This window comes from Balaenoptera musculus, chromosome 5, assembly GCF_009873245.2.
Source record: "Balaenoptera musculus isolate JJ_BM4_2016_0621 chromosome 5, mBalMus1.pri.v3, whole genome shotgun sequence".
In the NCBI taxonomy this organism is placed as follows: domain Eukaryota; kingdom Metazoa; phylum Chordata; class Mammalia; order Artiodactyla; family Balaenopteridae; genus Balaenoptera; species Balaenoptera musculus.
Window position 1 is genome coordinate 72,091,894 of NC_045789.1, and position 25,397 is coordinate 72,117,290.

A 25,397-nucleotide genomic window follows, 5' to 3' on the forward strand; every position below is an offset into this window, starting at 1 on the left:
CCTTTGTGATCACATTGGCCTAGGGAACATTAATGGTGTCTGTGGCTTAGAACAAGATGGTTCTAATTATAGTATTTGGCGTTAATTCCTCAGTTCACCAAAATGATTGCTCCAATAGTGTCTATCTCTTTCTTGCTTTCCCTTCTCCTTTAGATCTGATTTTGTTTTAATCAGATTCTGTTCTCACTTTTCCTGATTTTAATTGTGAAGGACTGAGTCTTATTCATCTCTGCAATATCATTGCTTAGCCCAGTGTCTAGCAGTTAGTTGATGCTTTGTCATCCATTTGTGATGTGAACACATTTCTATGCAGTAAAGATTCAAGAAATAGAAATTGACTATCTTTTAAGGGCTAGGCACGATGCTGGGGATAGAATAGTGCATATGGTTGTACGCCATACTTACAATCTGATGGGAAACAATGACATACTAGTGCGACAAACCCTGCCCTTGTGTAAGCATAGGGTGCTGTGGAAACACATGGACTGGTAAAAATCTGAAAGATTTCCAGAGGAAGTACTATTTAAGCTGAAACATCAGGAAACAGTAAGCAAGGAGAAAGGATTAGGGGACTGGTGGAAAAGGGAAAGGCATTCCTAGCCAAGAGAACAACAGGTAAAGACATTCTGGACCTGCAATTTTAGTTTGGAGTTTGGTTGGAGGGTATAGTGGGGGGGAGGAAGTGAGAGTAAGAGGAGTATGGGGATGGAAGGGATTAAGGAAAAATATTCAATCACTGTTGAAAGAATTATTTTAAAAAGCAATACATCACACAGAGAAATTCACTAAGAATTTCTAAGATGATTCGTTTAGAGTACATGCTTTAGACCATTTTGTCTCATGAGCATACTTTATGTAATTAAAAAGAATAAAATGGATTTCAACCTGATAACATTGGAGACCTTATATTCATATACACTTATGCATATGCATTATACATCCACTTCATTATGATTCTATGGTCTATAACATACTTATCATTAGGGACACTTACCTCATGATAAACGGGCTTCATTAGTAGTGGTTCAAGGCTTTATTGTTTATTAATCTATAGAGATTATAAATCTTCTATTAATTCATTTTTCAGAAACTATTATTTTACATTTCAGATGCTTTCTGATGGTAGCTTTTAAGTGAAGAAGGCTAAAATCAATTCTACTTCTTAATCAGTTTATAAATTTTGGGGGAGGCAATAGGCTTGAATATGAGGATTGCATGAAGATGCATAATGCACACCAGGTTTTAAGTCTTAGAACTTTGGTAAATATATTGTATTCTTTCATTAGTTCATTTTCAGTCTCAGGTAATCTAACTTCAAAACTGATATAACATTTTCTGGGGATGTGGCTTATAAGGATCAAAGAATTAAATATAGTTTTTAATACTCCAAGTAACAATTTATTAATTATTTATAAAAATTAGAGGTTACAACTGTTATCTCAAATCCAGTACTTTGTGTGTGTTGGTGTGTGTGTATGTGTGTGTGTGTGTATGTGTATGTGTGGTAGATTCAAAGAGAAGGAATCCTAAGTAGGCATTTAGAATTTTTAAAAAGATGTGAAAATCTGTACATTATTTAATTTGTTAATGGATAAGGTTCATCTATAATACTATAATTTTTGAAGCAAACTACTTGTATAGCAGTGTAGTCTTTTCACCTTTGTACTTTATAAATCAATGATTCTTTATGTTTCTGAACACAAAAGGATGTCCCAGGATGAATAGCCACAAGAAGGGAGATTCCTCATTTGCAACTCTCTCCTCACTATCACAAATAATGCTGATCTTACAGCCTGTACCTGTACAAATGGAAATTAAAGTGAGCTTAAATTCATATAATTTTCATTGGTGACCTGACTCTTACGGTTAGATTACTAATAAAACATAAGCCATTTCTCTTGCCCTGAAAGCTGAAAGGGAAGTGAAGAGATTAATCAGAGGATAGAGCAGGATCGGAAACTAGGAGCAAATAGAGTAAGTTCCCTCCCTGGCTTTGTCCCTCCCTCCAACAATATTTATTAAGCATCTACTATGAATCAAATACTGAAGGGATGAAAGGAGAGAACCGTCAGGTTACCACAATCCTTTATTAGTTTTGTGAACTGAAAAACAGGTTTCAGTTTTAAAAATTCTTCAACTATTGGTAGCACATACAGTTAAATATGCAATCACGACATCTGAATGCAACTGAGGTTCCGGCATTTCGCCCTTCACTTCAAAAACTATGCTAAAACCACTACAAGAGATTCACCCCCCCACGTAGTTTTTTTGGCACTTAAAGTCCTCACGCCAACATTTGTAGTAATTTCAGATTGGCACCCTAGCATTTTTGTTATAACCCAACCCCCTACCCCACTTCCCACCTTAATGCAAGATAAAAAAAAAAAATAGTTTTACTGGGCGAACAAGGGCAAGGGAGGAAGGGAGGGACGGACGGACGGAAGGGGGCAATGAAATGGATGAAGGAGAGATGCTGTCCTTTTTCCCGTTTGATTTCGGTTCCCTGCCCTCTTCTTCCCATCTCCCCGCTCGCTGTCAAGTAGCATCACCTCCAGGCTCGGCCCTCGGTCCTTCCCGCTAGCGTCGGAGCCCCGCAGCCGGAGGCTGGCACCTATCTCTTTAAATGACAGCTGTAGCTCGGGTCCCAGTCCCGGGCTTGACGTCAGCGCCGCCTCCCCGGCTGCGAGGAGTAGTTTGCGCCACCGTCCGCGCTCGAGGCTCGCGGCGCGCTCGCAAGCTGCTGGGGCGGCGAGTTTTCTTTGCTCCGGCCCCTCCTCCCGCCCTCCCCGCCGAGAGCCGAGCGGCAGCTTAAGAGCCTCCCGCAAGTCTCTCACACTTCCCCGCCGTCGCCCCCAAAGGAGCAGCCGCTCCTCCTCGCCCCGCCGCCGCCGCCGCCGCCGCCGCGGCGCCCGCAGAGCTCCTGTCCTGCACATCGCTCCCTCGATGGAGCCCGGGCGCCGCCGCCGCCGCCGCTGCCCCGAGCCCTGAACCGGGCCTCCTCGGCCGGAGAAACGTGCCGCCCGGCCCGAGGGCGCATCAGCGGCACGCCACCGGGGGTGCAGGGCGCGGGTTTCGGGAAGGAGAAAGTGCGGCTCTCCAGGGTCACTTGCCCAGCGGCGGGGCGGACCATGGCTTTGAAGGACACGGGCAGCGGCGGCGGCACCATCCTGCCCATTAGCGAGATGGTCTCCTCGTCCAGCTCGCCCGGCGCGTCGGCAGCCGCCGCCCCGGGGCCCTGCGTGCCCTCGCCCTTCCCCGAGGTGGTAGAGCTGAACGTAGGGGGCCAGGTCTATGTGACCAAGCACTCGACGCTGCTCAGCGTCCCGGACAGCACTCTGGCCAGTATGTTCTCGCCCTCTAGCCCCCGGGGCGGCGCCCGACGCCGGGGCGAGCTGCCCAGGGACAGCCGGGCGCGCTTCTTCATCGACCGGGACGGCTTCCTCTTCAGGTACGTGCTGGATTATCTGCGGGACAAGCAGCTCGCGCTGCCGGAGCACTTCCCCGAGAAGGAGCGCCTCCTGCGCGAGGCCGAGTACTTCCAGCTCACCGACCTGGTCAAGCTGCTGTCGCCCAAGGTCACCAAGCAGAACTCGCTCAACGACGAGGGCTGCCAGAGCGACCTGGAGGACAACATCTCGCAGGGCAGCAGCGAGGCGCTGCTGCGCGGGGCGGCGGCCGCAGCGCCCTCGGGTCCCGGAGCGCACGGGGCTGGCGGCGCACCGGACAAGCGCTCCGGCTTCCTCACGCTCGGCTACCGAGGCTCCTACACCACGGTCCGTGACAACCAGGCGGACGCCAAGTTCCGGCGCGTGGCGCGCATCATGGTGTGCGGACGCATCGCGCTGGCCAAGGAGGTCTTCGGTGACACGCTCAACGAGAGCCGCGACCCCGACCGGCCGCCCGAGAAGTACACGTCCCGCTTCTACCTCAAGTTCACCTACTTGGAGCAGGCGTTCGATCGCCTGTCTGAGGCCGGCTTCCACATGGTGGCGTGTAACTCCTCGGGCACCGCCGCCTTCGTCAACCAGTACCGCGAAGACAAGATCTGGAGCAGCTACACGGAGTACATCTTCTTCCGTAAGTTCGCGCTCTCCGAATTTCCCAGTTCTCCCCGCCCCCTTGCCGACCCGCGGCGGGTTCCAGCGCGTCCGGTGTCGTTGTGTGCCTCCCCTATCGCGGCAGACACGATTTATGGTTTCGTGCCTTGCGATCTCCCTTTTGGCTCCCCTTTTCAGCAACTCAGGAGCACGCAATTGCCAAGCAGTCCTCTTTCTTAACTTTATTCATCTTGCCCTCTCGCCCCGCCCAGCTCTTGGAGCCTCTGGACTCCTTCCTACTACCGAGGGCCGGGAAAAGACAGGGGCACAAGGCTGGGCGCGTAGGTCCCCTTCCTTCCCTCTGTCTCCGTGGGACTCCCGGGGGTCAACTTATGTGGGTCCCAGTCGTGTCCCTCCAGGGGGCGGGTTGGCATCAAGGTACCGCGGCTCACGCCGGGTTTACCTCCGGTTGGTGCGGGTCGGCGCTGGAGCATTCATTCAATTATGGGTGGTTTCGGAAAGGGGCAACAAGAGAAGTGGCGATTGTGCCTCCAAAGCCCCTCAAGGGCCCGGGGGGAAAGAGGTTTCCATTGACCCATAGAAACCTCAGATTTCTCTCGCGCCAGTTGTCTTCTGTAACTGTTAGGGGTTTTGGACAGAGAAGGGTGGAGGGAACGGGCTTTGGTGGTCTGAGTGCTGTCAGAGTTGGACATGAGGAAGGGAAGTGGTGTATACGCGCCTGTGGGTGCGCGCGCGCGCGTGTGTGTGATTGTGTTCCCTTTCTGGGCGCCTTCAGTGCGAATGAGGGATTGAATCCACTTTCCCAGGGGGAATAAATGCAGTGATTTTCTGAACTGAGAGAACGAGGGAGAGGATTGGAAAGCATCTGGCGCAATGCTTTTTGTAGCGCACTTCGGCGGGGGCGGTGGGGGGGGGTTCTGTGGGTCATGTTCAAGAACTCCACCGACTAGCACTGGGGCTTGGGGGATGGGGAACCGGGGCAGGGACAGTTCTCAGTGACGTTTATAAAATGAGGAGGGCCGCAACTAGAGAGCTATGTGGACAAATGGAAAGCCATCTGGGATGGGGGCAGGAACATCATTTGGCAAATGTTTTTTCTTTCTCAAGACACAAGAAAATTGAAACCTTGCCTGTAGTGTTAGGGAGAGTAGCATTGACAGCCTGTGTATAAGTCCAGCTTTAATTGTATTTATTTATTAAGTAATTCACTAACTGTTTGGGATCCAGGCAATTTTTTGCACTTTATTTTGACTGGGGAAGTGGAAAGGACCTCTCTTTGCACAGGCATGAGATTGATTGGAAGTTGCTCATTTGTGTATTCTAGTAACCTTGGAGGTAAGGGTGACAAAACACAGCACACTTAGTGTTAGGTTGTCTTTTTTAATAGTGCTGGTTTTCCTAAGAAAACCATTTCAACAGAGAAGCAAAGAAAGTGTCCACTGAAGTGGTAGATAAAAATCTAATTTTCTTAGAGAAAGAAAAATATTATATCACTTATATGTGGAATCTGAAAAATAATACAAATTAATCTATATACAAAACAGAAACAGACTCACAGACATAGAAAAAAAGGTTACAGTTACCAAAGGGGAAAGGGGGGAGGAATAAATTAGGAGTTTGGGATTAACAGATACAAACTACTATATATAAAATAGATAAGCAAAAATGATTTACTGTACAGCACAGGCAACTATATTCAATATCTTGTAATAACCTGTAATGGAAAATAATCTGAAAAATATATATATAACTGAATCACTTTTCTGTGCACCTGAAACTAACACAATAATATAAATCAATTATATTTCAATAAAAAATCTAATAAGATTTTTTATTCTTAATTATATGAAAGTATTATTTGTTACACAGTAAAAAGATCAATAGTCAGAAAAGCCACCCAAAGGAAGGGACGTTTATTGACACTTCACATCTTAAACATTTATGTCATTTCAACATAGATATGTTTCCAAGCATTTCAGAAGATGAGAGGAAATGAACTTTTGACTTTTTTTAGTGATTTTTAGTGGTTAGTGATTTTTGTTAGAGAAGATGTAAGCATAAGTGTTCTGCAGTTAAGGTTCTTGAATTTTGGAATGTTTCGCAGTTCTGGTCTTTCTTTTTCCCCTAGAAACTTGCGGACTTGAAAATGTCCGTTACTTTGATTATGAAGAAATAATACAGGTTGTCTTTAAATTATGAAAAATGCTCATAAAATAGTGTATTGAAGTTGGAAACTCAGCCAATTTAAGTCATAAGATGATTTGAGAGATGCTTAGAATTCAGGATATTTCACTTCTGGAGCTAGAAGAAGTGAAAGAAAATAAAATATATATATTATGAATAATGACTTGCAGAGTATTCACATAACAAATGAGTTCTGAGATTCATTGATAAAAGTCCCAGAAATCTAAGGAAACAACTCAAAGCCTTTTTCATTGATTATCCTGTGGGGGAAAATACAAAATTCCAGATTAAATATGGTTCTTTTGAAGTGGTATTCCAGTTGACCAACCAAATATGGTTGCCATTTTTTATTTGTGATATAAGATTTATATCGAACACTGTTATATATACATCTACTTAATGTTTTGTATAGCTTGCAGCACATTTTCACAAATTATTTTGTATGGGATTCCATTTAACATTGGTGAATGAAAATTCATTGTATTTCCATCCTATTTAGTGAAGGTAATAATGTTAACTATTCAGAGTGTAGTTATCTTGTTTAGCAGTCTCTATTTTTAAAAGACTACCAGTGTTATTCATAAAAACAAAATCATTAGATGAACTTGTTTGTCCACCATTTCAGATGCAGAGTGGGCCTTATTATCTTTTATTTCTCCTTTGACACAGTTCTTTCAAAACATTTTTTTTAATGTATAACATGTATCAGTCATTTTAACACCTTTTAAAGGTGAACTTAGTAGTTTGAAGCCGCTCTGAAAATTGTAGAATTGGTTTATACACTAGAGCATCAATTTCAGCTCTTCACTCCCCCACCTCTGCACCCAGCTTCACCCCTGAGTTTCTGTAGAGATGGGAGGAGAGTGGCAAATGGTTCAGTAATCCCAGACACTGCTATTTGCCAAATGCGTGATCTTGACTAAATTATTTTAGTTTCCTCACCTGTGCAATGGAGATTATTATAGTACAAATTTTATAGAATTTGAGAATACATGTAAAGTGCTTAGACCAGTGCTTGACCTATAATAAAAGCTTAAAAAATGTTAGCTGTTAACAATTATAGTAAAGACTTTTTCTTGTCAGTATTAAATTTAAATTTTGTTTTTAGTAAGTATAGTTGATTTAGTTGTAAAGTTAATTAGAAAATTATTTTGCAATTAAATGGTAGCATAATAAACTTTCAGAAGTTTGAAGCTGCCAATTTAATAACCAAATTCTTCCCTGGAACTTGGATTTTTCAGGCCAAGTTCGAGTCCCCTAGGTTTGCCAATCACACTCCAGTTAGTTCTTTTGGATCAACTCCAACAGAACCCTTTTCTGATTCAGGGCCAAGAAGTGTTTTAATACTCTCCATTAGGAGTTGAAACTTTGGCAATATTTTCTCACAGACACTGAGCTAGATTCATATCTTCTTAAGTACTTGTATCCACATCATTGGGTTCTAATACTCAAGGTTATATACAGGCTATTAAAGATTTAATATCAGCTTCATTTGGCTACATGGACACTTTGATCTATTATCAGTCATAACTCATAATTTTATCAAGACTTTAGACTCTGCAACATATACTAGTACTATTAAATTCCATATTACTCTACTAGTACTGAAGATAGATTGTCCTTTCTTGAAGGAAAACAGTGATTTATTGTGTTTTCTGGTTTTTGGGGGGTGTCTGTTAAGTGTAATTGTGGCTCTTTTTAGCAATATCTCAGAGACGAAAAAAGGCATTTTGTGTTGGCATTGTATTACATAGACAATAGCTATCTGCTTGGAATGTGATATGTAGACTACCCATAATTAAAATGAGCATCATATATACCCTTTATTTCTCATAAACAGTGTGTTTACAGAAAGGTAGTACTGATTCACTGCTCTTCTCTTATAGTGCTTTGAGTTTTGCATTCTGTGTTGGTTGAATAATATGTGGTGTGAAAGTATACATTTGTCTAGGTGCATTTGATATTCCTTAAATTTGGTACAGCCTTTTTTGTTGTGATGTATGAGAGTGCCAGATATAGGACCTAATGCTATTACTGAACTGGACTGTGAATTCTAATCTGTCTTAATGGATTTTTATATACACTCTTTCAAATATATTCTGATTTATTTCACTGTGTTGGGTTGAAGAAAGCTAGTTGAGTTGAAAATATTCCAACAGCTATTCAATCCTGTGTTAGCAGGCCTGTTGCATTAAAAGCTTTCTAAGAAACGTCTTTAAAAAGTCATTCTATTTAGATGCATACCTTTAAAATTATATATTATTTTCTAGTCCAAAAATACTTCTACTTTTATCACCGAACACTGTTTTATGGAAAATAACTTTGTTCCTTCTTATTTTTTTTTAAAAGTTGGTTCTTCTTGGAGACTTACTAGTTATTTTTATAATTATCATGGAAAAATTTCTTCTGCAGCCACATGGCTGAACGACTTTTGAATCGACGCGGAACAGATAACTTTGTAAAACACCAAGATTCTTATTTCATGCAAATACAATATTTGCAGTAATAAGGCAGACAGAAAATGACAAAAACCTTGGAGTGCAAAATGTTTGGAAGCCATGCCATGGCATTGGTTACTGTTTAAGGGCATTAAACTTTTATGTCTGGCATAGTACTGTATCTAAATTTGATCTTTTAAAATAGTGTTATGGCTTTAGTTTTCTCTGCCACCCTTTCTACAGCTTTGTGTGGGTCAATCCTCAAGCATATAATAAAGCAAAAAGACAATGGCGCTACAAGCCTTATTTGGCAAGTTCTTTCTCTTTTGTAGCTTAGAGTAGAAGAACTCACAATGAGTGTGTCTGTGTGCCTTAGTTAAAAAGAAAAAAAATCTCTTTGGAAAAAGAGAAATAATATGTATGAAATTAGCAACAATTATTACCTATTGTTATAAGTTATTGGGTCAATTAGTTTAAAATGTGAAAATGATTGTCAGCTTATTCAAATGCAGCCCTTTTTTGATAATGGAAGTAATATGTGCAGTTTTAGGAATTTTATAAAAGAGAAGTAAAATTTAAAAAAATTGCCACCAGTAACTGCTAATAAAATCTTGACTCATTTCCTTCCAGTCTTTGTTCTAATCCTATGAAGCTGACAGATATACTTTTTGAAAGTTATGGTGATACTATGTAGATGGTTTATATGCCATCTTTACTTTGGCTTTATACATTTAATGCAGTTATACATTTAGTGACATTTCCCACAAGACATTGAATTTTTTATTGACATCTTAGATAAAAGTATAATACATGTCCTTTGCCACAGACAGTATTATAAATAAATATTGGTGTTGAATATTTTCCCTGTAAGCTTAGAAAAGAGTTGATTTTTTCAAAGTACAGTATGTGTAATAAAAAGAACATTTACTATGTACCTAGTTTTGTGATAAATGTTTTATAGCCATTACTTTTACTTTTTTAACATTCCATCAGCTTGGCATTAGTTCCCTAATACTTCAGTTAGGAAACTATGATTTGGAGAAGTTAAGTTAACATCCTTAGGTCATAGAGCTGGTATGCGGCTGAGCTGGAACTAGAATAGTTCTGCCTTACTGCGAAGCCCTTACTCTTTTTTTTTTTTTTTTTAAATTTTATTTATTTATTTATTTATGGCTGCGTTGGGTCTTCGTTTCTGTGCGAGGGCTTTCTCCAGTTGCGGCGAGCGGGGGCCACTCTTCATCGCGGTGCGCGGGCCTCCCACTGTTGCGGCCTCTCTTGTTGCGGAGCACAGGCTCCAGACGCGCAGGCTCAGTAATTGTGGCTCACGGGCCTAGTCGCTCCGCGGCATGTGGAATCTTCCCAGACCAGGGCTCGAACCCGTGTCCCCTGCATCGGCAGGCAGATTCTCAACCACTGCGCCACCAGGGAAGCCCAGCCCTTACTCTTAAATATTTAAAAGTAATGCCTGTTTCATGCAATCAATTTTGCAAATATATTTCAATGTCTACGAGTACCTAGAACTTAGCTCTCTAAGCAGAAATGGGTAGTGTGAGCTGTATATGAATGAACCCAATTTTTCTTAATCTATTTTAAATTTCCTTAAGAATACAGTAAATGCAGTTGACCCTTGAACAACTGCGAGGGTCTATCTATAAGCAGATTTTTTTTCGAATAATACGTATTGAGGTTGGTTGAATCTGAGGATGCAGAACCTCCAATACAAGGACCAACTATAAAGTTATAAGCAGATTTTCTACTGAGCAGGGGTGGGCACCCCCTAGCCCCCACATTGTTCAAGAGTCAATTGTATACGTTTTATGTCTTTACTTGATGAAAGGGTTAACTTTTAATGATTAAGGCTACCACATTCATGGATATTTTTTAAATTCAAGAAAATAAACCATTTGACTCAGCTTACCACTCTTTTGGGGGAACAAGTAGTATCTACAGGTTTGATAGACTGACCAAATTTAAACAGTGTTAAGGTAGTCTTCTGCAGAAAATTCATTTTACCTTGTGTAATATAACACGTTTTATGTATGTTCTTAGAAGGTGACAAAATGAAGAAGGTATTTTGGTTGAAATCAATTTTGTTAATTACATATAGTTTATTGGCCCTAAATATTGGTTAATGCCTTTAAATTATATACTTGCTATAATTAGGTCCAAAAAGGTATCACATATCTCCTGGGTATTGGGATTATTGGCTTTTGGTGTTTTTGAAGGCTTAAAGTATTGTGGAAGTATATCTATACATTTGAAGTAATTGGAAAGTAGTGCTTTAGGTAACCCTTCAATCTATGTTTCATTACAGTTATTGTTTTTAAAGCCTCTTTTGAATTAACTTCAGGGTATCGTCAGCACTTAGCAGCCACAATCCTGCAAGACAAGCTGGCAGCTTCTCTAATGGAGATGATTCTAAAAGGCTTTGCGAGGACTTACCTAAAGATGAGAATAACTTTATTCACAGGTTTTCAAAGTCACTCCCATAGGTAAGTTAACTGTAAGTTCTAAGGGTAATGGTGAACCTCCAGCTGCTGACTTGAATGTAAGGTGTCCTTTGCCTAGCATCTGTATACTTCTCATCATTCGTTTCTGCAAGGGATCATGTCATGAAACCTAATTATCCTGTAAGGTTAGTTGTATTTTGCACTTTCAAAAGCAAAATATATGAGTATTTTATACTGAGTTTATACTGTTTACAGTTTATTTTCTTAACTCATTGGTTTTTTAGTGCACTCCCGGTACCATAGTCATGTCGTAACTGAGTGACCCCTTGCTGTAGAATCCTTCTGCATTTAGCTCCCACACTTCCCTGTCTCTTCCTAGTATGCTACGTATAAGGCCTTCATTGCATTTCCTAAGCATGTAACTATCTCTCTCTTTTTTCTTTCTTGTTGTATCCTATTTTTTTCCTAGCTTTATTGAGATATAATTGACATATAACATTTTGTAAGTTAACATGTTGATTTGATACACGTGTATATTGCAATTTGATTACCACTATAGTGTTAGCAAACACTTCCATCTCCTCACATAGTTACTAGTTCTTTTTTTGTGGTGGGAACATTTAAGATGTACTCTCTTAGCAACTTTCAAGTATATAGTACAGTATTTTTGGCTATAATCACAATGCGGTGAGTTAGATCCCCAGAACTGATTCATCTGATAACTGGAAGTTTGTACCCTTTGACCAACATCTCCTCATTTCCTCCACCCCCCTCAGCCCCCTGGTAACTACCATTTTACTCTGTTTCTATGAGTTTGGCTTTTTTTAAGGTTCCACTTATAAGTGATATCATACAGCATTTGTCTTTCTCTGTCTGGCTTTTTTTTCACCAACATACTGCCCCGTGGTCCATCCATCTTCTTCCTTCTTTATTATGGCTGACTATTAGTCCATTGTATATATACACCACATCTTTAGTCATTCATTCTCTGACAGACACTTGGGCTGTTTCCATATCTTGGCTATTGTGGATAATGCTGCAATAAACATGGGAGTACAGATATCTTTTAGACATCCTGTTTTTATTTCCTTTGGATATATATCCAGAAGTGGGATTGCTGGATCATATAATTGTCTCTTTTCATATTGACCTTCCACACTGGCCTACTTTCTCCTTGAGAGTTGGCCACCAAGTTCACTTTGGTCTTTTCATCCCCCAGTTCAGTGGCTACTGTCACATTAAGACTCAGTAAATATTTCTTTTTTTGAATGAGAGTACAAATTAACAAATGAACCCAGCGATGTGCAGGTTCTACCAAACGTAGTTATTGAATTGAGATTTAGTTTCACTTCAATTTAAATTGCACCTATTGAGCAATTACCAGGCTATAGCTTGCGACAAGACATGCTAATGTGAATGACAGAGACCTTGTGTTTAAGGTGATCACAGTAAGCTTTATGTAATACTGAATTATGTTATAGAGGAGTTATTTGGTGTATTAAGAGGCAGAGTAATGGCATGAGAAGCTGTTGCACAGGCACCTATAAAGAATGAAAATAACTGAAATGTTAACTAAAACACGGGACAGCTTCAAATAATGTTATAAATGAAGTTGTTAGGATGGTAAAAATACACACAGACACACACACACAATTATTTATTTATTTATACTTAAATGATTGGTAGAGTAGAAGGCATCAAAAATTAGCTGACCTTTTTTTTTTTTAATTAAATTAAATTTAATTAAATTTTATTTATTTTTGGCTGTGTCGGGTCTTCGTTTCTGTGCAAGGGCTTTCTCTAGTTGCGACGAGCGGGGGCCACTCTTCATCGCGGTGCGGGGGCCTCTCACCGTCGCGGCCTCTCTTGTTGAGGAGCACAGGCTCCAGACGCGCAGGCTCAGTAGTTGTGGCTCACGGGCCCAGTTGCTCCGCGGCATGTGGGATCTTCCCAGACCAGGGCTCGAACCCGTGTCCCCTGCATTGGCAGGTGGATTCTTAACCACTGCGCCACCAGGGAAGCCCCCCACCCCTTTTTTTTTAACGTATGAAAGATGTCAGGCAGATGCTCTGAGCTGCAACCTACCTGCAACCACTTGCCTTTCAGAACATCTTAGAATGTGTAGTGACTGCTGCTTCCAGACATGGTCAGGGCCTGCCGTGGTGTAACATAAGTTCAGGAAGTATCTGGCTGTACTGGTAGGAGTTTGCAGATGTGAGGATCCAGTGAACTCTTTTGTTATCTCTACTCCTAGTTTTTAAAAGGTATCTTGAAATACACTTAAGAGGTATTGCTGTTTCATGATCCATATTACAATATCAGTTTTACTTATTAACCTTGTGTCAAGGTAGTTCATAAAAACAAATCAACTTTGCTCGCAATAACAGCACATCGCTTCATTCACCAGCTAAACTTAGTCCAGTGCTTGTTCAGCAGTTGGAATGTAAACGTGGAATGTAATTTCTACCATATTTTAATCATTGTCTTATTAAATCCTACTTACATGGGGGAAAATGAGTTAAATACAACAAAAGAATAAAAATATATACATAGTGTTGATTTCCAGCTCACCAGAATGGTAAGTGATTTCACCATTCAGTTATGCTAGTTCCATTTCTTGCACCAGTTATAATAACAAAACCCTTGAGCATAGATGGAATCCACAGTATATTGCCATTTCCTTTCATCTTGTATAATTAGACGTGTCTAATATGTCTGATACAAGGAGACTAGGGAGAGGAATACTGTGCTTAGAAAGAGACAATACCAGAATCTCTTGGTCCCCACTCCCAACAAGCAAAAAGCTTGAACACTATGAATGATTTTCTACTTTTTAGTCAGATTCCTTGAAAAATTCTGGCTCTAGCTTTGAGAGCTTGGAAAAATAATTTAATCTCCCTCCTGAAGGAAAAGTGAGGGAAACAGTAATACTCATCTCGTAGGTTTATTATGAGGATTAAATGAAGTAATCCATATAAAACACTTAGAAGACTATCAGACAGGTAAATTAATTGCTCAATATATGTTAGTTAGTGTCACTTACTAACTTAATATCCTCAAAACATATATCTATCTATATATTCCCACTTCTCTACATTATCAATTCATAGTACCAAATTTCTTCTTTTTTTTTTTGAGGAAATTGATAGCAATACCTATTCAGAATTGCTCTGAAAAGGTCCCATTATCATTAGTGAAATTAAAAAAAACTTGACCTACTAAGTATAAAATTAATTGTAACATATTATTAAAATAAGTTTATTCTAGTTTGTTCTTCATTGTCTAGGAAAAAAATGAATTCTTCCTGATCTAGCACTGGTCACTGGTCAGTTTTGACACAATTAACAGGAATACTGGTATTCAGCAGTTATTGTTTCAAACGATGGGGTGTATTGAGGCAGAGCACCTCTTAATCACATTCTATATTTATATTTCTGTTGAAGGCTTTTAGCTTTGATTTTCAGCAGTTTTATGCAAGAGAACACATTGTCACGGGGCCAGGGACTCAAACATTGCTTAGAGTTTGGGCATTTGGCCAAAAAATTTCAGGCTAGGTTTTGGATTAAATACTTATCTCCACAATTTTAGGAAAACTATGTTAGCTTTCAACTCAATCAGCTCCTATTGAAACTACTCTACACATTTTGAGTATGTTTTTTAGTTGCTAAAAGTCCAGATATTTGAAGAAAGCATAGAGAGCTAAGGGAGATGCTGGCAGCCATTCAGAGATAATTCTCCAATATTTTGACCTCTTTCTTCTGGTTGGCAAAGGCTGCATCTCTTTGCAGGTAGAGGGTAAGGACTCATTCATATAATTCTAAAGTGACTTCTGTTTTTGTCAAGGAAAAGTTGCTACCGTGGCAACTTTATAGTGAGTGGCAGGAGGAAGCAAGCATGGTTATTACAAATTATTGGTGTAATCTATATGGTGATTTTTGGGATGAATCTTCTAATGTTGCTCCTGACTTTTAGAAGAAAAAAGAAAGAGTTGGCAATAGAAGTCTTCGGACTATCATCTTAACCTTCATTAGTATGCATATTTGTTTTATTTTGTGCTTAACTTTCCTTTTCTGTGCTTCATTTTTCATGTAGAAAATGGTAGAAGTTGATCTTTTTTTTTCATATTACCTCCATGGAATTCCATAAGTAATATGTTCCAAGTAATCTGTGCTGAATAAAAATAGGATATTGTTCTTGTTCTAGTGTGTCAGATTGTCATTTCTTTTCTTAAAAAAATTATTATTTATTTATTTATTTGGCTGTGTTTGGTCTTCGTTTCTGTGCGAGGGCTTTCTCTGGTTGCGGCAAGCGGGGACCACTCTTCATCGCGGTGCGCGGGCCTGTCACTATCACGGCCTCTCTTGTTGCGGAGCACAGGCTTCAGACGCGCAGGCTCAGTAGTTGTGGCTCACAGGCTCAGTTGCTCCGCGGCATGTGGGATCTTCCCAGACCAGGGCTCGAACCCGTGTCCCCTACATTAGCAGGCAGACTCCCAACCACTGCGCCACCAGGGAAGCCCAGATTGTCATTTCTTAAAGAGAATGTGTTGAGTATATTGATGTTAACAAAACATTTATTTAGGGTGAAACCTTTTCGTGTACTATCTTATTTAATGTATAGCTGATTCACTTTGTTATACAGCAGAAACTAACACAACAGTGTAAAGCAATTATATTCCAATAAAGATGTTAAAAAGTTTTTTTTTAAATAAAAGCAATAGGGGTGGGATTGGTAGATGCAAACTATTACATTTAGCATGGGTAAACAACAACGTCCTAATGTATAGCACAGGGAACTATACTCAGTATCCTGTGATAAACCAAAATAGAAAATAATTTAATGATGTTTAAAGAAACATTCAGAAATATAAAGACTACCAAACTAAGAGAAATCCAGATTAGATTAATTTTAAGCTACTGAGTCATATGTCTTTTTTAGTTTATTTATATTCATTCATGCATTCATAATCAGTATTATATACAAAGCAGCCTGTTAGGTGCTGAAGATGTGGTGGTAAACAATGACGAACACATTTCCTGCCTTTCATGATCAGGACCATGACATACAGATGTGCGGTTTGCACATTGCTTAACTCTAGATTTCATTTACTGGGTCTAGTTGTATAGCAATACAATAGGTTGTGTATTGTAGATGTGCAATGCACCACTTGTGAGCCTTTGAGTAATGGTCCTACTCATGGCCAAAGACTAATGGCCAAAGTTAGTTAGTTATATCTCTAACTTCTGACCACAGGAATCTAGGCATGAGTGTGTGTGTGTGTGTGTGTGTGTGTGAATGCACATGAGTGTGTTTAGGGAGAGCATCAGTATGACTCCATGACCACTGCTGGCAATTAAAAAACTTTTGCCCTCTGAATTGTGGTTGAATAATGACCAGTTTGTTTTAGAAAAATGTGACACTATTATTAATCTTGACCTTTTGTTGAAATTGCCTATTTAGATATAAACTCAGTATTGAAAATGAAAAATTTTCTGGTTTCTACAACATACCTCACTCCCTTTTTGAGAAATTTTATCTCTTGAAGTCTATTCAGGAGTCTAGATTTTGCTATACTACTTATATAGATGTTGCCTATTCTCCATGAAGAAATCCTAAAGTCAAATTAAAATGAAGACTTCTGCTGGTTACCTTTGATAGGTATTCTATAACTGAGATTAAATTTGAATTTGAAGTGGTTATGAGGTATTCCTTTTTATTTCAGTTAAGCAGACATGTGATGGGTTGATTTAGCATGTTTCACAGACAGTGGTAAAAAGATATATATTTGCTCTGTAGCAAGAAATATGGAACTTGTTAACAATTCTTAATGTTGATGGGAAATGGAACCATGAATAAATATGCTAGGAAGTCCAGCATTGAAATTTCTGTAGCGTTGTATAATCATTTACATCTCTTCTGCTGGACTGATGTGTTTCTAAGGCATGCAAGAACCATTAAAATATTTCAGCTTTCGCTTTCTGTGTTAGCATGTTTGGATTGTAAAGTAAACTTAGTTATTTTAAGCTGTCTGTTTTATAGCTCACACTATCAAGCCATATTTATCATTATTATAATTTGGTACTTAACATTCATACTGTGAAGCTCAGTTTTACCCAGTATTTGGTAAAACTAAAAAAAGGGATAACAGATTTACTTCACAGTTTTAGTATAAACACCAGGGTCTAAAGACTAATGGCTATAATTTTTGTTAAACTGTACACAATATTTTATGAACTGAGATTGTGCCCCCCCCCAAAGATATTTTGATGCCCTAACCCCCAGTACTTCAGAATGTGACCTTATATGGAAACAGGGTCTTTACAGAGGTAATTAATTTAGAATGAGGTCATGAGAGTGGGCCTAATCCGATATGACTGGTGTCCTTATAAAAAGGAGAAATTTTGGTCTTAGAGATGTAGATGCACATGCACACCAAGAGAACACCACGTGAGCATGAAGGTGGAGATCACACTGATGCATCTACAAGAAAAGGAATGCTAAAGATTATCAGCAAACCAACAGAAGTGAGGAGAGAAGCATGGAACAGATTTTTTCTCATATCACTCAGGGAGAACCAAACCTTCCAACACCTTGACCTTGGACATCTAGCTGTGAGAACTGTGAGGTAATACATTTTTGTTGTTTAAGCCACCCAGTTTCTGGTACTTTGCTATGGCAGCTCTAGCAAAGTACAAAAGTCGTTTCAAACTCTTTATCTTGTAACAAATCTGGGAAAAGCTTGAAAGGCAATGGTTTTAAAACTCCCTGAATTTTTCAGAGGTCTTAGTTGCAGATGGCAGACTCCATTCTAGATAATTTAGACTGGAAAACACTTATTAAGTATAATGTCGATAGCTCACAGATTACTTGGGAGGTCTGAGCTTCCAGGAATGACTCCTAGACACCATAGAATAGGGCTTCTAATGGTGGTGTAAAGTACATTGTATGAGGTCCGAATGTGATTCCTTGTGGAATTGTCACCTATGAGTTAATATATTAATAGGTAAGTTATTTGCCCTCAGTGCATTCAATAAACAGTGTCAAATAGGAGTAGGATGACTTCAGTGAAAGATTTTGTTCCAAAAATGGGAAAATAGGAAACACAGAGCACCACAGGTCTGTAGCAAATCCCACCTTGCAGACAGCAGAGACTCCCTTTACTGGCAACAGAAAAAATTCCTTGTTAAACCTACCTGGCAGCACTTGGTTCTGTCATCGAGTAAAATTCCCTTCCTTGCAGGTTGCTTTAGGGTTAAATAGCCTAGGCTACAGATGGCTAGTCTTACAGTTTCTTTGGCAAAAGAATTTCTTCAAAATTGTACTGCACTTCTGGTCAGTTTCATGAGTGAATTAAGAGCAACAAAAATCTTGTGTAGTGTCATTTTTGGGCCTGAAGACTCTTTATTTTGTGGTCTCTGTGAATCACTCTCTTCCCCCTCTCTTAAAGTGATGGTCTACGTGGATGGGCCAGCTTTGTCAGTGGGGCAGGTAACCTTGTGTGAAAGAGTACCTCCTGCTAAGGCTGCAATTTTGTAGTTAGATTTTGTTGTTGATGTTGCCTTTTAAACACAACTTTTTATATTATGAAAATTTTCAACATAATGAAAAAAAAAGAATTGTTAAAAAAAATCCTCCCCTATATTCATCTCCTAGATTCAACAATAATCAAAATATCACTTCATCTCTGAATTTTTTGTTAAAGCATCTTAAAGCCAACCCCAAATATTATTTCACCCCTACATATTTTAGTATCTAAAACAAAAATGGCTATTTTCTTATATAACCACCCTCCATTGTCAACTCTAACAAGGCAAATAATATTTTGTATAATATCTGATCCATAATCTATAATCCTGTTTCCAAGCTGTCTCAAAAAATTTTTATAGTTGTTTCTTTTTTAACTCAAGATTGTTTGTTTTATTTTTATGTGCCTTCTCTCTTAATGTAGGATAGTTCCTCCTCTATCTATTTCTCATTCTAATTTTCTATCCATGTCTATATCTCTTTACATGTAGTGGCATCAATTTGTTTACAGAAATAGGGTCTGTTGTTCTGATTGTCCCTGCTTTCTTTCTTCTGATATTATTTAAATTGTTCCTTTGTTCTTATATTTTCTGTAAGTGAACATTAAGTCAACCTTGATTAGATTCTGCTGCTGCTTTTTTGGAGGGCAAGACTATTTTTATAATAATTAAATGGTAGAGGTGAGTGGTCTCAGTCCTATTTCTTCATTATAAGTTCCCATCAAATGTTTACCTAATAGTTTTATCATTGATGACCATTGCCTGATGCAGATATTACATTACAGGTTGCAAAATCATGATTTTCCAGTTTTATCATTTCTTTCACATTTGTTGTGTGGAGTTTTGTAATGAAGAACTTTCTCTCATGAGTTACTTAAAATATAGTTCATTGAGGAAAGACAGGGCAAATGCATAAATCTTATTTCTTGCCATTTTGACAGTAAGGAGTTGGTTCCCTTGTAACTTCCAATGGTACTCAGTAAGTTGCTGCTATTGTTTGGTATTTTGGTGCTTTCCTTCCTACTTCCCTGTTATGGCAGTCATCATCTTTGTTCTTCTCCCCTTCTTCCTCCTCTCTGCTGCTGCTGCTTTTCTCAATGTCTCTGTCTCTCTCAAGTGTAGTTGTGAAATCATGGATATTTTATATGTTTCAGCATTTCAGTCAATTGCATGTATTATTTTGGATGCTCAAACTGTTTGGTCTTTGACCAGGGAGAGACTATGTGCTCTTTTGACACAGCCCATTAAGTCCTTGGTAGGTTACTTGGTATTACGCAGCTACAACTTTTAACTGCCTAGGTTTGTGGTATAGAAATAGCTGGATTTGTCAACTTTATACATTTCCAAATTGTAGGACTCTCCTTCAACTCCTCTTTCAGGGAAAGGGAGAAAAGAGTGCCTCCTTTAGAAGAGCTGTGCTCTCTTCTATATCTTCTGGAAGGTTTGCTAGGTGGGTCTTTCTTATAAGATGGTACTGAAAGAGGCAGGAAACCAACACTACACACTAATATTTTGAAATTTCCTAGCATTTTATCTCATGCTATAGCTTTAGTTGGCATATGTCTACCTTCTAAGGTACAGCAGATCATAATTTGACCATATGGTCACTGTCACATAATAATTGTTGTCTGTGTTTTCATCTCTAACATCCTTATCCTGTGGCCAACCACTGGACTGCTTCCCTGCTACATTAAACCAGTGCCCTACTTTAGGTTTGTTATCACAGCAAGAGCCACATTCTCTAGTCTAAGTTATATTCATTAGTTGCATAAAACCAAATGAACTCTAGTTAGTTTAAGCTGAAAGGGGTTTATTAAGGATGTACATATCTCTTTGAATCATAGGAAGGAATGAAGAAATAGACCCTAGGAAGGAGGATGTTAAAGCACTCTGGAGAACTGGCCCCTGATGGGGCTGCTGCCTTTGTCACAAACAGGAGACTCAGAATAAGAATCGCCCAGCATAGCCACAGATGACTTCCCCTGCAAAACCGTCATGCTCCCTGCCTCCTCTGAATTCTGAATGAAAGTCGGTAGGAGGACAACTGATTCATGCAACACAGGTTACATCCAGAAGCCCATCTCAGTGGAATCAGGAAATTTGGTTTTCAGCTATCTAGCCTCTTCCTGCTAGTAAACAGCAGGCCCATGCACTGTATTCTGCACACCCTGTGCCTCATTTAACTTCAAGAAGAACATCCCAAAAAGACAATAATTTTTATTAAAATGCCTGCAAATATATTCATAGTCATACACATCTCATTTCTACAAAGACATCATTGTATAAATCCCCTTATGGGAATTCTTTTATGTACTAATGTGTGTATAGTAGAAATGAGACTAGTAATTTTAATGACATCATTTCAGTGCAAGGTATCAATGAGGAACAATATAGGAAGTAGGATCTCAGCCTGGATAATAAAAAAATTACCTGAGGAATATATATATATACATATATATATGTATATAGTGGAAGTATGTACCTGTATATATATACTAGAAGTATGTAGTTTCAAAATATGCATGTTAGAGTCTAGGATAAATGAAAATCTGCTAAATTGTTAGACATCTATAGTTGTAGTAATGCTAAAGTGTATATGGATTCTGGCAAAGATTGGAGAAAATCAGAGGATCTTGGCTAACCTTTTGCTTCTGTCACTTTCTGTCACCTCTGTCATTTTTCACGAAAATCACTTAAATACTTTGAGATTATTTCCCCATCTCTCATCTTAAGAATGATTTGAGCATGGATGAGATGATACATGTCAGGTGTTTTTAGCGCCTCAGTTGAATTATCATATATAAGTTGAACCAATAGTAGCAACATATAAGTTGCTTTGAGGTAAACTATGAGGAAGAAGCTGGTTAAGATGCTATCTTGTTCTCTGTCACAGGTAAGATACAAGCTGAGGGTTCTACCCCAGCTGTGTGCCAGATGAATATCTTTTGTCTGGCAAGGGGATGTGAGTTTAAGTCACTGAAGTGCAAGATATAGGGCAGATGTAAAAAAAGTACAGGCAACAGTAATGCCTGTGCAATGTAATAAATGATCCCACAAAAGCCCATGAATGACAGCAATTACTAGGTAACTTTAAATCCCCAGAGAAATTCACTGCTAAACCTGATGCAGATTTTTTTGCCAATCAAGTTAAGGGTATAATTTCACATTAGATCTACTCTCCCTTCCTTATGGAATGAAATCTCACACTGTGTCTGACACTCTAATTCTTGATTGAAGTAATAAGGGGTGGTATATACTAGTTTGGTTTTTTAAGTAAAATTAAAACGTGATTTCTTTAGTTAGAGAGGGTGACTTTTTAAATTAGATTTACTTTCCATGCCTTACTCAGTGAAGCCTCACACTGTGCCTGGCACCAAATTGTCATTTAGCAAATATTTGTTGATTTAATTAGGGAAGCTGTGTAATGGGTGAGGAGAGACATATTATGACTGAGTTTAAGGAGGAGGACTCTGGAGTAAACCAGGGCTACATTCATATCCTAACCTTTTTCATTAATAACTGTGTGACTCTGGGTAAGTCATGTACTGTATCCAAGCCATGGTTTCCTCTTTTGTAAATTATCAGAATAACAGTACATATTTCAGAGGGTGCTCTGAGGATTAAATTGTATGATGCAAATAAAAAACTCGGCACAACATCTTATTCAAAGTCAAGGTTTTCTAAAGTGAACTATTTTACTTATTATTTACACAGAACAGTGGCAATGCAGACGATGTGATTATTGCCTGAACTGAATGTGGGGGTTCAGGGAAGGCATTGAAGAAAAGATGACATTGCAAAGTATTGGCTGAACGTGGGCATCCATGTGAGAGCTTGGGGGCTTTGCTAGGCATGGAGTGTTAGAGAATAGGTTGGTCTGGCTGGATATCAGGGAACGTGTTGGGGGAAAAAATCTGGAAATGTAAGCGGGGGAAAGCTGATGAAGTACATTTTATATTGGCCAAAGGATTTTGAACCAGAAAAGGATATGGTTAAATGTGCATTTTCAAGAAGCATCGATGGCAGCAGAGTGAGACATGTACTTGGGGAAACTGAAGTTACTTGGTTTGTTGGTAGTTATGGGAAAGGTTCAGGCCAGAGGTGAGCTGATGTGCTCCAGTAGAGATAGGAAGTAAGGGATATATTCTGGTGCTATGTAGCTGGTATAGTCAATTGAACTTTGGGAAGAAGGAACTAAAGCATCTGGCAGCTGACCGATGATTCATTTATTCCCTTCACAGGAGGATACCTTGGGAGAAAGAAAAGAAGGAAGGTGACTTGGTCTATTCTCCTTGTCAACTGGCTCTCCAAGTAAATAGATGAATGCTGTTTATAGGAAGAAGAGATCTTATTTAGTGAACGTCTTTTCCAAATGACCCTGGTTAAAGGATGACTTACAGTAAATAAGTACAGAATCTATAAGGCATGGATCCCTGGAGGATACCATGTGAGCTATTCATTCCTCTGGATATATAACATGTAGAAGTTTTATAACTTATATGTCTTTGTCTGTGTGGGGAACCCCATAAAACTTCCCTTGAATCCCTCATTGATCATTCTGGGCCAGATAGTGAATGTCCTGTGTGGGAAGGAAGGAACTAGGGAGTCATGTGGGATGTCCCAGACCACTCCTGGTTTCATCTGTGCCTCTCTTCTTTAAATTGTTGGTGACACTTGATACTCTGATCTGTTTCATGGGCATCCAATGTGACCATCTGATCTTGTGTGTTAGTTCAAACATTTTGACCTATTGGATGTAGGGAATAGGGAGAAAGAGATATAGAGGTTGACTCCAGTTGGTGACGGCTGTAACTGAGAGAAGGCATACTGGGTGAGTGAGGCCCTGCCCCCGTCCCTAAGGAGAGGATGATAAGGTCAGTTTTAGATCTGTTAAATTTGAGATATCTGTGTAATTTTCAGGTGGATATGTCCCAAAATGCAGGTACTGGATATCACATGAATGATCAGAAAGAGATCATGGAGAGAAAGACTGTACTGAAGCTGTTGAAGGAATAGGTAAATAAAGAGGAGCCCGTGAATGACATTGAGAAAGGCCAGTGGGACATTGGAAGTGTCAGAAGAGAGAAGTGGTTGTGGAATTTATGGGCAAAACAAGTTTTAAGCACAAAGAAGTGAGTTTTAAGCAGAACAGTGTAAATGCTGCAGGGTTGACCATCGATTAAGACTGAAAACATCAATTAGATTTACCAATTAGGAGCTCATTAGTGATTTTAGAGATAATTAAAGAAAATTATAAATTTGTAGTGGTAACGAATTGCATGACGGGGATGGTCTCTGATGTGGATGCAGAAGTAGAGAGGGTAGATAATGGGATTCATCCAGGCTTGTGGATTTTAGTGTGGGTGCTCTGAAGAGCAGAGCAGAGCTAGTTAAGAATACTGATAGGGGGCTTCCCTAGTGGCTCCGTGGTTAAGAATCCGCCTGCCAATGCAGGGGACATGGGTTCAAGACCTGGGCCGGGAAGATCCCACATGCTGTGGAGCAACTGAGCCCGTGCGCCACAACTACTGAGGCCCTCACGCCTAGAGCCCGTGCTCCACAACGAGAGAAGCCACCACAATGAGAAGCCCGCGCACTGCAATGAAAACCCAATACAGCCAAAAATAAAAACAAATAAATAAATAAATTTATTAAAAAAAAAAAAAGAAAGAATACTGATAAATGAGTAGTTGGTACAACTAGTTGCTTCCTCCAGGGTGGGTAAAGAAATCAGTAAAGTTGTGATAGTCTAAGGAACTTGTAGTAGTAGAACCTCGGATGTTGCTCAAACTTCAATATTTGTTTCATACTGACTTAGAATCTCTGGGTGCCTAAGCATATTCTTCTTTAAGCAGTTTTCCAGATTACTGTTTAAGAATTTCCCTAATTATAAACAAGTGGGTACTGAGAAAAATTAAGGTCTTGCTAGAATATTAAGTTAAAAAATAGGACAGAGATCTGTATGCATAGAATGCTGATAATTATATTAAAAAAGATGCAAGTCAATGTTCAGGCATTTTAAAAGCCTGGAAGACTTTAAAATAACTTAGTTATTTCTAGATTGTAGAATTTTAAAATAACTTTTATTTTTGTAAACCTTTTATTTTCAGCTTATATTTTTATAATTAAAAATAAATTACAATTATTAAAAATTGGTAGCTAATAAATGATTTATTTCTATGTACTAGATTATAGATACAGGTAGGATACTGTCTTAAAGAAAATGTCTTAATAAAGATAGAAGGAAGAAAGAACATTAAAGACATTTCATACCTGAATAAGGTATAGAGGGAAAGATACCGAGAGAAACATGGAGTAAAAGCAGAGCTTTGTGTGTGAAAAACAAATTCCATGTACATCATAATTTTGATGAGGGTGGCCTATCCTCTAACACTCTTAAGACTACAGATATTCAGACTCTCAGCTTCTACCCACTTTTTTGATCAAGACCTAAACTGTCCAAGTGTCATGGAAAAAAACTTACAGATCACTTTGTAGAATCAGTACAATGATGTGGAGGGAACATCAGTCTGAAAGAAGCCTGAGGTCAAGAATCCAGCTGTGTTCGGAAGATCTCGAAGGTCATCTTAGAGAAGTGGCTGAAATCTGCCATGGATTACTAGTCACCTAGGCATATATCTGTCTACAGCTATCCTGATAGAAAATGAGTACATGAGGGCAGAATATTCCTTGGAAGACTTAAACCAAGGAATTTTTTTTGTGTTAGGTATTTGACAAAGCTGG

General features: G+C 39.2%; 1 protein-coding gene across 1 annotated transcript in view; it reads left to right on the forward strand.

Moving 5' to 3' along the window:
- The first annotated feature begins 3,045 nt into the window (after positions 1-3,045).
- Positions 3,046-25,397, forward strand: part of KCTD8 (potassium channel tetramerization domain containing 8) — a 268,146-nt gene continuing 245,794 nt past the window's right edge. Inside the window, exon 1 of the mRNA XM_036852051.1 lies at positions 3,046-4,077. Within this exon, the coding sequence (XP_036707946.1) occupies positions 3,129-4,077 (949 nt within the window). The 5' untranslated portion in view covers positions 3,046-3,128. The remainder of the gene's footprint in view (positions 4,078-25,397) is intronic.